Source organism: Anomaloglossus baeobatrachus, chromosome 3, assembly GCF_048569485.1.
Source record: "Anomaloglossus baeobatrachus isolate aAnoBae1 chromosome 3, aAnoBae1.hap1, whole genome shotgun sequence".
Classification (NCBI taxonomy): Eukaryota; Metazoa; Chordata; class Amphibia; order Anura; family Aromobatidae; genus Anomaloglossus; species Anomaloglossus baeobatrachus.
Window position 1 is genome coordinate 462,651,898 of NC_134355.1, and position 13,431 is coordinate 462,665,328.

The 13,431-nt window shown below is 46.1% G+C and overlaps 1 protein-coding gene across 4 annotated transcripts in view; it reads right to left on the reverse strand.

The window, feature by feature from the left end:
* Positions 1 to 13,431, reverse strand: part of ACAP2 (ArfGAP with coiled-coil, ankyrin repeat and PH domains 2) — a 186,691-nt gene that overhangs the window by 105,842 nt on the left and 67,418 nt on the right. For all 4 annotated transcript variants that reach the window (XM_075340520.1, XM_075340519.1, XM_075340523.1 and 1 more), the window contains exons 5-8: positions 7,020 to 7,078; positions 5,974 to 6,157; positions 4,341 to 4,385; positions 390 to 485 (exon numbers count right to left, since the gene is read on the reverse strand). In XM_075340520.1, the coding sequence (XP_075196635.1) occupies positions 390 to 485; positions 4,341 to 4,385; positions 5,974 to 6,157; positions 7,020 to 7,078 (384 nt within the window). The remainder of the gene's footprint in view (positions 1 to 389; positions 486 to 4,340; positions 4,386 to 5,973; positions 6,158 to 7,019; positions 7,079 to 13,431) is intronic.

The window sequence follows — 13,431 nt, forward strand, 5'->3', positions numbered from 1 at the left end:
AGGGGACTGCTTGATCCAGCTGAGTGCTGTACTCAACTTTTTCATGGCAGTCCCATAGCTAATGAATGGAGTACAGGCTGTGCTTGTGCACCTCCGCTCCATTGAAGAAGCCAGATCCCAGCAAACTGCAAGTAATCCCATCATTTGGATATAAAATAACTTACTATTTTGGAAATAGTCATAAAAAAAAAAAAAAAAAAAAGTGTGATGAAATCTTCGTGTGCCAGCCATAGACACAATTACACACGGGGTAAGGTATAAGCCTATGGATGGTAGTGAGAGCTCTCTTACATTCATATAAAATAAAAGGATAATAAGGTATTGAGCCTAACAAGACAAAGAAGTTTGGTTTTATGCCCATAGCAAAAGGAAAACGAGAAAATATTTACCTGTACTCCTAAATCCTTCATGTAGGGCTCAAGTTCACTGAAAAGGTCATATCCTTGGTGGAAGAAAGCCAGATGGGCATACATAAAAGACAGCATCTGGTAAGAGACAAAGAAATGACTTATGCAGACAAAGTGTGCAGAAGAATGCAAACAATATAGTACAAGCGATGAGAAGGATTTTGGCATTGCTAGAATATATATGTTATATATATATCCTGTCTTCTCGAGTAACACATTAATGGAAACTACACCCAGCGTGCACAGCTAAAACGAGAACCATGCAATCAGTGAGTCAGCAAAACCTGGTACTAACCCATTCTCCTGTCTATCTAATACAAAAAAAAAAACACGTTGAAGAATATCTATAAATATCTCTCTAATAAAGATTCTTCCAGATATTGTATTTTATTAAAAAGGCAAAACAGAAAGCAGGTTATAGATCTCTGGGTTACAAATGAAGAAAAAAACCATAAGAGACTGGAAGCAGCTCTGCAGCAGCTCATAATGGAAAACTACGGAGACACATTAGCTCAGACCTATGCTGCAGACAAGAGGAATGACCACGGATCAATATCCCTTCCCTGAACCAGAAAAAGCAAATGTGAAGCTCTCGGAGCCCCATTAGTTTAGTATGGACTATTAATGATTTCATAATTCAGCTTTACAAATCGACTGAAGGCAAGTCAATTAGACAATAAATGACAACTTGTGGAATAGTACTATACAGTGACATTAATCAAGTATTCAATACAATCCATAAGGCTGTGTGCCCACGATCAGCGTTAGCAGCATATTGGATGCAGTGCGTTTCAGCTGCATCCAAACCACTGCGTTGTACAGTACAAGCATACTGGATGAGATTTTTAGAAATCCCGTGACCACTGTGCTTGTTTTTCCCAAACCGAAAACTGACCTGAATTGCGGTTTCCTAAACCACAAGCATGTTCTCTGCAGGGAGAACACATCGAGAGATCGCAACTGCCCGAGCCCGGATTGTGCGCACGAGCAGCTGCGGTCTCCTGCGGAGAAGACTCGTGGCCCTGCCCGCGTCCAGGACGCAGTGAGTCCTAGTCATGGGCACATACCCTAAGGCTGTGTGCCCACGGGAGCTTGCTTCTGCGGATTTTGCTGTGGAAAACCTGCGGATTTATCTGGATTTTCCAGATAAATCCGCAGGTTTCAGCAAGTACAGACACTCCCCATGTTATCCTATGGGACACGGGAAGTGTCTGTGTCCACGCTGCAGTATGTGCGGTTGCGAAATATGCTGCCGATATCCCGCAGCCGCACATAACTGCATGTCAATTATTCCTGCGGATTTACCTGTGGAAATCCTGGCGCTCCACTATTGAGATAGAGGCTTACCTGCCTTGATAGCAGACACCCGAGTCAGGACGGCAGTGGATCTAGGAGCAGGAAGGAGGAGGTGGGCGGGGCCGGCACGAGCTCCGGTCATGTGACAGCCAGAGCTAGTTCAGGCCCGCCCACCTTCTCCTGTACAGTGCAGGCGCTGACAGAGTGACATGGCCGGAGTGTAGTGCTGCGTGATGGAGGCAAGTATGAACTCCACGATCACTCAGCACTTGTTCTGCATTGAGGATGCAGTGCCAAAGCCATGGTACTGTATCCTCAATGCAGAATACCCGCACCATATCTGCAGGACATTCCGCAGCATGGAAACAGCCAAAAGTTGTGATGCGGTTTTTTGGCAGCTCCTGCGGAATGTCCTGCAGATATAACCGCAGGACACTTTCCCCGTGGGCACATAGCCTAAGAGTCTTAAAAAATGACATTTCAATATAAGGCCTTGTGCGCACGCTGCTTTTTTTCCCTGTGTTTTTGCTGCTTTTTTGGTGTAGTTTTGGGTGTAGTTTGTGGTCCAGAACTGCATGGATGACCTTCCCCAGCAAAGTCTATGAGAAATCCGAAAGGCTTTGCGCACGTTGCTTCTTTTTTGCCTGAAGTTTTAGTTGCAGAAAAAAGAAGCAGCATGTCACTTCTTTTCTGCGTTTTGTCATTGACAATGTTAAAAAAACGCAGGAGGAAAAAACGTACCGAAAATGCAGCAAAAACTCATGTGTTTTTTTGCGTTTCTTCAGCCAGAGGTGAGCTTTTCGCTGGAGAAACAAACCTGCAATGCGCGCACATACCCATAAACTGCTAGTCCTCTGATAAGCAGCAGAATAGTAACTAATCAGTTGTAATAAAAAAAGGAAACAATTTATTACTAAGTTTGTTGGTTAGCACGTTATGGAACACTACAAGAAAAGATGAGAAGTTAGAGGTAGGGATGACTGAAGCCGAACGGTAAAGTTCAGAGTTAGTACTGGACACTGGGTCTTTTCACAGATGTCTGTGTCCCAGTTAAGGTACTAACCCCCTTATACATTTGCACATTCGAAGGTTGACTGGTCCTGCCAAAAGCCGAGTCTTTGCCCCACGTTCATCTAATGCTTATAGCCACATTATTAAATATTAAAGGCAAGTACAATGTCCAAAATCACAATTAAAGCCAGTCATACTACGAGCCAATCTTTGCCTGTTAATGAACACTGGTCAAATATATACAAGTTGATAAGAACTTGTGTACTGATCTATAAGGGTACCGCTGAAAAATTATAGTACAAAGTAAAAAAAAAAAAAAAAAAAAGATTAATACATTTGTTCTGTCCCCATACTGTATCAGTGTCAGCAGCGTGTCCCCCCATTTATACTGGCCGATGTGCTGCCTATAACATGTACCTTTTTGCTACTATAAGCAACTCAATTATCCTCCAGACAAGCATTTCTAAGGGGCGGGCCTTTTAAAAAGCTAGTAGCCCTGGAAAAACAAAGTAGTAGAAACACTGGCCCATAGGATTTTGCAGTATGAAGAATCTTCCTAAAATGAATACGTAGATAAGGTTTTAAAAATCAGAATGTCGTTGCTCTTTTATTAAGTTTCACAGAAACACTGAGGATGAAAGGTTTTGTCAATGATGGGGATCGGCAAACAACAGAGCAGTGGGCTGGAATTCCTTTTCTCTAAGGTAATGCATTGCAGGTTTTTAAAGAGTAGCCAATATACTTGGAACATAGAGATGGAAAAAGTCACGCAGGTACAATAAAGAAATGCTATATTGGGTTAATATGCACATGTCTGACTAAAGCACGATCATCTCTGGTACACAGAACCCGTCTCCTTCCTGCGCGGTATGATGGCTGGACATTCCCATTTAGTTTGTAGTTGCGTAAAATTTTTTGTACAGATGAACGAGGCACCTTCGGGCATCTGGAAATTGCACACAAGGATGAACCAGAATCGTGCAAGATCTTGACTGATTTCTTTTGACTTTCCCATGATGCTACACAAAGAAGCAACGTGTTTCAGGTGTGTATTAACATACATCTACAGGTGTGTCTAACTCATATGTTGTCAATAAACCTATCAGAAGCTTCAGAAGCTTCCAAAGACTTGACATCATCATATGGGCTGTCCCATATTGTTTAAAGGCGTAGTAATCTTAGTGTATGTATAATTTGACTTTGCAAAAATTAATTAAAATGCTTTAAAACATTATCTCTCATTATTCTTGCTTTTGGCAATATAAATAATTTTGTTAATCCTAATGGACCTAAAACAGGAAAGGTTTATTCTGACTTGTCAGATAGTGAGAAAAACAAACATACATACATGTGTGTCTTTTTAGATAGTGTATGTAAACTTCTGGTTTTAACTGTAAATGCAGGCTCCAAACCCTTATTTAAACTTTTCACAGTACTTGGCTCTATAGTATGAGAGAACGTTTTCTTAAAGCTATTTACTTCATTACTTATTAATAATTATATTTTTCCCTTAAGCATATGAGAAGTCATGTAAATCATTCATCCACATTGTTGTAGGAATCAAAACTTACACAAGACCCTTAACGGTTATAAGAGCATCTCATACTGATTTTTTTCTATACTTACAGATTTTAAAATTTCCGACCTTCTTTTTGATTGAAGCACATTGATCTAGAAAGTAAAATGTAAAAAGCCATTAGGCGACCAGTGTAAGACTAGTGGGTAAGTTATTGTACAGCCAACACTATTTGTCATGTATAGTAGAGGAGTACTGACTTAAGTTTTTGCAGAATATTACGATTTATACTCTTAAAACTAGCTTTTGACAGGCAAAATCAGTAAGAAACATTAATTACTTGAGAAGAACAGTACATAAGTAATGTCATTTTTAGATCACACAAAAAGTATTAAGCTATAACATGAAAAAAAATCTGTCCTTAGAATCAACCCTCCTAAGTCCTCTATATGGACATGTGGGTCTTATTCTTTCTTTCCCTTACAAGTCTTTGACCTGTCTTATATGTGTTCAAGCAACGTATAATGTTATAACACTATATAAAAAAAAATTCTGTTGCACTATCAAAAGAACGCATTATAAAGTGTATAGCTTACATATGAAATTTAAAATGTGAATAGAGTATATAAATTTAGGTTGCTTGATCAGGTGACTGATCCGGGATTTTCGCACCTTTTTTCAAAATTCTGGTCGTCTTTATACGTTTTCTGTGAATGTCAAAATGATATATAGCTGAGATTTTGCCGATAAAGTGATGAAGTCTGCGATCTCCAAAATGTGTGGAATAAAATCACTGGTCAACTTAACAAGTCCTTTGGATTCTGCACGGCAGCGCATATTGTTAACCCTATCCTCCATCTTCTCCTTTAATCCTTCACAAGGGCCGCGGCAGTCGTGTTTCTATACACTCATAGGGGTCGTGGCTGATCACAACCCCCTAAGGTGAGCAACTTCCACGCTATTACCTGCACTTCTGTTAAGATAAAACCCAGTATGTGCCATTGCCTTTCCACCACTTTATTTCATTCACTATTAATGGTAGTTTATGTTGCTGAAATGAACTTATATAATGTAACAACCTTGTGTGGCTTATATTTCTACTTTGTGATTTTGTATGTTGAAAAATCTAATAAATACTCAGTTATGGATTTCTCTGGAACACATCTGTTTTTCTTAATATCTCCTCCAGGGCTTAGTTTAAATAAAAAGGCCCGTGTTACCAGTGTGAGACATATAATGACTGACGGTCTGCTGTACTAATCTCACTACTACAGAACTGTGTATAATTATGACTAACAGTACAAAAGAGCAGTACTTTGTCTAATTACAAACATAGCTGCAGTTTCAGCTCTCCTCTCAGCTGTACTCTCCTCCCCCCACACTGTATATGAGATAGAAGCTGAAAAAAGTGTTAGTTGTAGTCACACACAGCTCTGCAGTGAGATCAGGAGAACAGACTGTCAGTCATTATATGTCTCACATTGGCAACACCCCTTTTCTTTTAAAATAAGCTTTGGAGGCAGATTCTCATGCAGATCACTGTCTGGCCTATAGATCTTAATAGCTCATTTACATATCAAGGAAAAACTGGATTTCGCATGAATAAGACATCAGATTACAGATATCAAGGTATCATTTTATTCCATTTTCTATTACTTACATGCCTGTATAGATAACATAGGAGGGTTTATCCTATTGACAGATGGTTTTTACTTTACTGTTTAAATAAAAAATAAAAATCACCTGCAAGACATAGTCCAGGGCGATGTGCCGGAAACATTTCCGTGTTGCAGTCAGGATGTTTGTAGCTTCTTCAACTTCATGTTGCTTAGTTCGTGGCACCTGGGCATTTTTTGCAAGTGCATTTTCTTTTTCCTCGCTAACTTTATCAAACTGCTTTTTTGCATCTTTAAACTTTCTAAGATCTCTGTAAAATAAATCTCAGTTATATTATGCTTGGTATGTTAAATTCTAGAAGTTATATTTATTTGGTAATAAATTATTTACTATATAAAGTTATTATTACATATGACTGGACAACAAACAATGCTTTACTGCACTATGGCTTACCATAATACTTGTCTATAATGCAGTTAGGCTTAACGGGGTATTCTCAAGCTGGAAAGGCTTACCTTAACCATAAGAGATCATTTCTCAATTATTGAAGGTCCGACCAGTGGGACCCCGTTGAGGTCTACAACCAGAGCTCTGAAGGGCTGTGTGTGAATGAAGCTGTGGTCGATCATATGCACTGCCACTCCATTCATTCTAATGGGATCCATGATGATAGCCAAGCACTGCACTCTGTTATTCTTCAACACTCCCATAACAATAAAGTGAAGCAGATGTGTACACAATTGGCCATCACGTCATTTCTGCTGGGGGCTTCAGTGCCTGGATTAGAGATCGGGGAGGGGGGATCTAAGTGGTGGGACCAGCAGTTAACGAAATGGAATCTCCTATCAAATGGATACGGGATAACTTTGAAAGTTGTGAATACCCTGATATACTGCAACATGCTGAAACTCAGGTATACTCAGAAAAAAAAAAGTTATAAATCACTAATCATTAAAAATAAAATTGCATGATAGTAAATAACCAGGTTTTTGCCAATTTGCACATGAATTTTCTCACTTTAGTAAGAATTTGGAACAGGACTTCTAACCTCTGTACAATAAATAACCTACAAGCTTGTTTCAACACATGAGTTCATATTGTCTTCTTATGAAAGCATGAAATCATTGTAGGGAAAAACCATTGGTGAAATGAAGTAAAATACAACAACTTACTCTTTCACAAATGTCTGGAGCTGTGTTTTGATTGATCTTTGTGCTTGGTCAAAAAGGATCTGAAGTAACGATAATAAAAAATAGAAAAGAAATGTTGCTAAGAAGTGATTAGGAAAAAACAAATAAAAAAAACCCCAAAAACTCTGCTATGTTTACATACCCAGGTTCAATTGCGATGTATGCATGTTCCAGGCCTTCTGACGTGATGTCAGGGGATCATAGGGGATAGGGATCATGCATGTTAAGACAGGGACGCAAGCAGAGTAACAAAAAAACAGTCATGTCGGTAAAAGGGAAGCGCTTTGCGTGCGCACTCCCTACATGACGTCAGAAGGCCCGGAACAAGCGCTACATTGCAAATGAATCTGGGGACATACACACATATTCAGTGCGTATGCCTAAGCAACAGATATGAGCTGTGTAAGCGCGCCTTTACATGGGAGATTACCGTGACATCTGGCCAATCACGGCAAGCAATTACAATGTGGAGGGTGTAACTAAGTTCAAAGAAGGGAATTTTGTTTACTTACCGTAAATTCCTTTTCTTCTAGCTCCAATTGGGAGACCCAGACAGTGGGTGTATAGCTACTGCCTCTGGAGGCCGCACAAAGAACTACACTTAAAAGTGTAAGGCCCCTCCCCTTCTGGCTATACACCCTCCCGTAGGAGTACGGATTCCTCAGTTTTAGTACCAAAGCAAGAAGGAGGAAAGCCAATAACAGTTTCAAAAACAAATTCAATCCGATAACAAGATCGGAGAACTTAAGAAACAACATGAACAACATGTGCACCCGAAAAACGAAACCCTAAGAACAAATAGGGCGGGTGCTGGGTCTCCCAATTGGAGCTAGAAGAAAAGGAATTTACGGTAAGTAAACAAAATTCCCTTCTTCTTTTTCGCTCCTAATTGGGAGACCCAGACAGTGGGACGTCCAAAAGCAGTCCCTGGGTGGGTAAAAAGATACCACATGAACGGGCTGTCAGACAGCCTCTTCCTACAGGTGGGCCACCGCCGCCTGAAGGACCTGTCTACCTAGGCTGGCATCTGCCGAAGCGTAGGTATGCACTTGATAGTGTTTGGTAAACGTGTGCAGACTCGACCAGGTAGCCGCCTGGCACACTTGCTGAGCCGTAGCCTGATGCCGCAATGCCCAGGACGCACCCACGGCTCTGGTAGAATGGGCCTTCAGTCCAGATGGAATCGGAAGCCCAGCAGAACGGTATGTGTGAAGAATTGGTTCCTTGATCCACCGCGCCAGGGTGGATTTGGAAGCTTGCGATCCCTTATGCTGACCAGCGACTAGGACAAAGAGCGCATCAGAACGGCGTAGAGACGCCGTGCGAGAAATGTAAATCCTGAGTGCTCTCACCAGGTCCAACAGATGTAAACCCTTTTCAAATTGGTGAACTGGATGCGGACACAAAGATGGCAAAGTGATATCCTGATTGAGATGAAAGGAAGAAACCACCTTGGGAGAAAACTCTGGAATTGGACGCAGTACTACCTTGTCTTGGTGAAACACCAGGAAGGGAGATTTGCAAGATAACGCCGCTAGCTCGGACACTCTTCGAAGAGACGTGACCGCCACAAGAAAAACTACCTTTTGTGAAAGCCGAGAAAGGGGAACCTCTTTCAAAGGCTCGAAAGGCGGCTTCTGGAGAGCAATGAGAACCTTGTTCAGATCCCAGGGTTCCAATGGCCGTCTGTAAGGAGGAACGATATGACAAACTCCTTGGAGAAACGTGCGTACTTTAGAAAGCCGTGCCAAGCGCTTCTGAAAGAATACGGATAGCGCGGAGACTTGACCCTTAAGCGAGCTAAGCGACAAACCTTTTTCCAACCCAGACTGCAGGAAGGAAAGAAAAATTGGCAATGCAAATGGCCAGGGAGAAAACCCTTGAGCCAAGCACCACGCTAAGAATATCTTCCACGTCCTGTGATAGATCTTAGCTGAGGATGGTTTTCTAGCCTGTCTCATTGTGGCAACAACTTCATGAGATAAACCTGAGGCCGCTAGGATCCAGGACTCAATGGCCACACAGTCAGGTTCAGGGCCGCAGAATTCAGATGGAAAAACGGCCCTTGAGACAGCAAATCTGGACGGTTTGGTAGTGTCCACGGTTGGCCTACCGTGAGATGCCACAGATCCGGGTACCACGACCTTCTTGGCCAATCTGGAGCGACGAGTATGGCTCGATGGCAGTCGGACTTGATTTTCCGGAGAACTCTGGGTAACAATGCTAGAGGTGGGAACACATAGGGGAGTCGGAATTGCGACCAATCCTGAACCAAGGCGTCTGCCGCCAGCGCTCGGTGATCGTGAGACCGTGCCATGAAAACTGGGACCTTGTTGTTGTGCCGTGACGCCATCAGATCGACGTCCGGCGTCCCCCAGCGGCAACAGATCTGCTGAAACACGTCCGGGTGAAGGGACCATTCTCCTGCGTCCATGCCCTGGCGACTGAGAAAGTCTGCTTCCCAGTTTTCCACGCCTGGGATGTGAACTGCGGATATGGTGGACGCTCTGCTTTCCACCCACGTCAAAATCCGCTGGACTTCTTGAAAAGCTTGGCGACTGCGTGTTCCCCCTTGGTGGTTGATGTACGCCACCGCCGTGGAATTGTCCGACTGAATCCGAATCTGCTTGCCTTCCAGCCATTGTTGGAAGGCTCGCAGGGCAAGATAGATTGCTCTGATTTCCAGAACATTGATCTGCAGGGTGGACTCTTCCTGAGTCCACGTCCCCTGAGCCCTGTGGTGGAGAAACACCGCTCCCCACCCTGATAGGCTCGCACATTGTAGAGGGCGCAGATGAAACTGCGCGAACGGGACTGCCTCCATTGCTGCTACCATCTTTCCTAGGAAATGCATGAGGCGCCTCAGTGAGTGCGACTGGCTCTGAAGGAGAGATTGCACTCCAGTCCGTAGCGAGCACTGCTTGTTCAGTGGAAGCCTCACTATCGCTGAGAGAGTATGAAACTCCATGCCAAGATAAGTCAGAGATTGGGTCGGGGTTAGATGAGACTTTGGAAAGTTGATAATCCACCCGAAACTCTGGAGAGTGTCTAGTGCCACCTTCAGACTGTGTTGGTATGCCTCTTGAGAGGGTGCCTTTATAAGCAGGTCGTCTAGATACGGGATGACCGAGTGACCCTGCGAGTGCAGAACAGCTACTACTGCTGCCATGACTTTGGTGAAGACCCGGGGGGCTGTTGCCAGACCGAAAGGTAACGCTACGAACTGTAGGTGTTCGTCGTGTATGACGAAGCGTAGGAAACGCTGATGCTCTGGTGCAATCGGCACGTGGAGATACGCATCTTTGATATCTATTGATGCTAGAAAATCTCCTTGAGACATTGAGGCTATGACGGAGCGTAGGGATTCCATCCGGAACCTCCTGACTTTTACGTGTCTGTTGAGCAACTTTAGATCCAGGACGGGTCGATACGATCCGTCCTTTTTTGGGACCACAAACAGATTGGAGTAAAAACCGTGACCTTGTTCCTGAAGAGGGACGGAGGTCACCACTCCTTCCGCCTTTAGAGCGGCCACCGCCTGCAACAGAGCATCGGCTCGGTCTGGTGGTGGAGAAGTTCTGAAGAAACGAGTTGGCGGACGAGAACTGAACTCTATCCTGTACCCGTGAGACAGAATATCCCTCACCCAACGGTCTTTGACGCGTGACAGCCAAATGTCGCCAAAGTGGGAAAGCCTCCCACCGACCGCGGGTGTGGGAATCGGAGACCGCAAGTCAGGAGGACGCCGTCTTGGCAACGGTTCCTCCGGCTGTCCTTTTTGGGCGTGACTGAGACCTCCAAGAATCTGAGCGTCTCTGGTCTTTTTGAGTCTTTTTTGACGAGGCGAATTGGGACCTGCCCGGTCCTCGAAAGGACCGATAACCAGACTGACCCTTCCTCTGTTGGGGTTTGTTTTGTCTGTGTTGCGGTAAGGATGAGTCCTTACCCTTGGAGTGTTTGATGATTTCATCCAAACGCTCTCCAAACAATCGGTCACGAGAAAAAGGCAAATTGGTTAAGCACTTCTTGGAATGAGAATCTGCTTTCCAATGTCTCAACCACAGGGCCCTACGCAAAACAACGGAGTTGGCTGACGCCACTGCCGTGCGGCTTGTAGCGTCAAGAACAGCATTAATCGCGTACGACGCGAATGCCGCCATTTGCGAGGTCAATGGTGCTACCTGCGGGGCAAATGCACGTGTGACTGAGTCGACTCGCGCAAGCCCGGCTGAGATAGCTTGGAGTGCCCATACGGCCGCAAAAGAAGGCGCTAATGACGCTCCAATCGCTTCATAGATGGATTTCAGCCAGAGCTCCATCTGCCTGTCAGTGGCATCTTTAAGTGCCGCTCCATCTTCAACTGCAACCAAGGATCTAGCTGCAAGCCTGGAAATTGGAGGATCCACTTTTGGACACTGGGTCCAACCCTTGACCACCTCAGGGGGAAAAGGGTAGCGTGTATCTTTAAGCCGTTTAGGAAAACGTCTTTCAGGATAAGCGTGGGGTTTCTGGATTGCGTCTCTAAAGTCAGCGTGGTCCAGAAAAGTGCTTAATGTACGCTTAGGGTATCTGAAATGGATTCTCTCGTGCTGCGAAGCTGACTCCTCTACAAGAGGAGCTGGTGGGGAAATATTTAACATCTTATTGATGTTAAATATAAGATCATTAACTATGGCGTCACCATCTGGTGTATCTAGATTGAGAGCGGTCCCAGGATCAGAATCCTGATCAGTTACGTCCGCCTCATCACCCATAGATTCATCTCGCTGGGATCCTGACCATTGAGATGAATGTGAAGGCCCGTCATAGCGAGCCCGCTTAGGCTGCCCGGGGCCATCGTCCGAGTCAGAGTCTTCACCCTGAGGTGTAGATGCCCGTCCCGGAGCTTGGAGCTGAGGGGGACCAGGGGGCAATGATTGCACAGTGTCCGTGGCCTGAAGTACAGGCCTAGCTCGCAATGTGTCAAGAATTTGTGACATAGTGAGAGACATTCTGTCAGCAAAAGCTGCAAACTCAGTTCCTGTCACCTGGACAGCATTCACAGGTGGTACACCCTGGGTCACGTCCAGCAGAGGTCCCGACTGTGCAAGCTCCGCAGGGGCCGAGCACTGCACACAATGGGGGTCCGTGGAGCCTGCCGGTAGAAAAGTCCCACATGCGGTGCAGGAAGCATATAATGTCTGTGCCTTGGCACCCTTGCGTTTTACGGACGACATGCTGCTGGCTCTCTGCAATGTGAGAGAGTCTATAGCCAAAGGGCGACCAGCGCTATGTAATACCAAGTATTTGTAGAAACAAAATACTAAGAATACTACTGGCACAAGAGGGGGTGAGCCCTGAGGGCTGCTTACCGCCCGCTGAATAGCGGGTAAGAGGCGCAGAATTCCTTGTCTGGGTCTCCCCGGCTCCCCTCTGCAGCTCAGCGTGTCAGCAGGAATGGCTGCCGGCGTCTGTGGAGAGGGGCGGTCCGTGGGAGTTCCCAAACAAAAGTGCGGGAAACAGTGTCCCCTCTGTGCCTATTGTGAGGGCTGGAGTATGTAAAAACGACTCCAGCCCTCAGCGCTGATGCACTGACCAGCGTCCCGCCCCTCTCCTGACTGGCAGGTCTGGGGGCGGGAACGAACGGAAGCAGGCCGCAAAAGCCGGGGACTCGAGTTATCAGCGCGGCCGCCGTAAAAGCGCGGGCCGCGCTGAAGTCCCCGGCGCACCACAAGTGCCAGCCGCGCCGCAGTCCCAGCGGCCGGCGTGACCGTTCCCAGAAGTGGCCAGCGTCCCGCCCCTCTCCTGACTGGCAGGTCTGGGGGCGGGAACGAACGGAAGCAGGCCGCAAAAGCCGGGGACTCGAGTTATCAGCGCGGCCGCCGTAAAAGCGCGGGCCGCGCTGAAGTCCCCGGCGCACCACAAGTGCCAGCCGCGCCGCAGTCCCAGCGGCCGGCGTGACCGTTCCCAGAAGTGGCCAGCGTCCCGCCCCTCTCCTGACTGGCAGGTCTGGGGGCGGGAACGAACGGAAGCAGGCCGCAAAAGCCGGGGACTCGAGTTATCAGCGCGGCCGCCGTAAAAGCGCGGGCCGCGCTGAAGTCCCCGGCGCACCACAAGTGCCAGCCGCGCCGCAGTCCCAGCGGCCGGCGCGACCGATTCCTAGAAGTGTGCCTGCTTCAGCGAAGCTGAATGAGGCCATGGCACAAGCGCCGTAGCGCTGATGTCCCCCGGCGCACTACAACACCCAGCATGCTGCGGTGTGAGCGCCAAATGCACGGGGACACAGAGTACCTTGAGGAAGCAGGGCCATGTCCCTGATGTACTCCGCTCCATCCAGCATCTTCTCCAGGGGCTGTAGATGGAGCACGGTCTCAGTGCCTGGAGACCAGTAAATCCCACTTCACCCAGAGCCCTG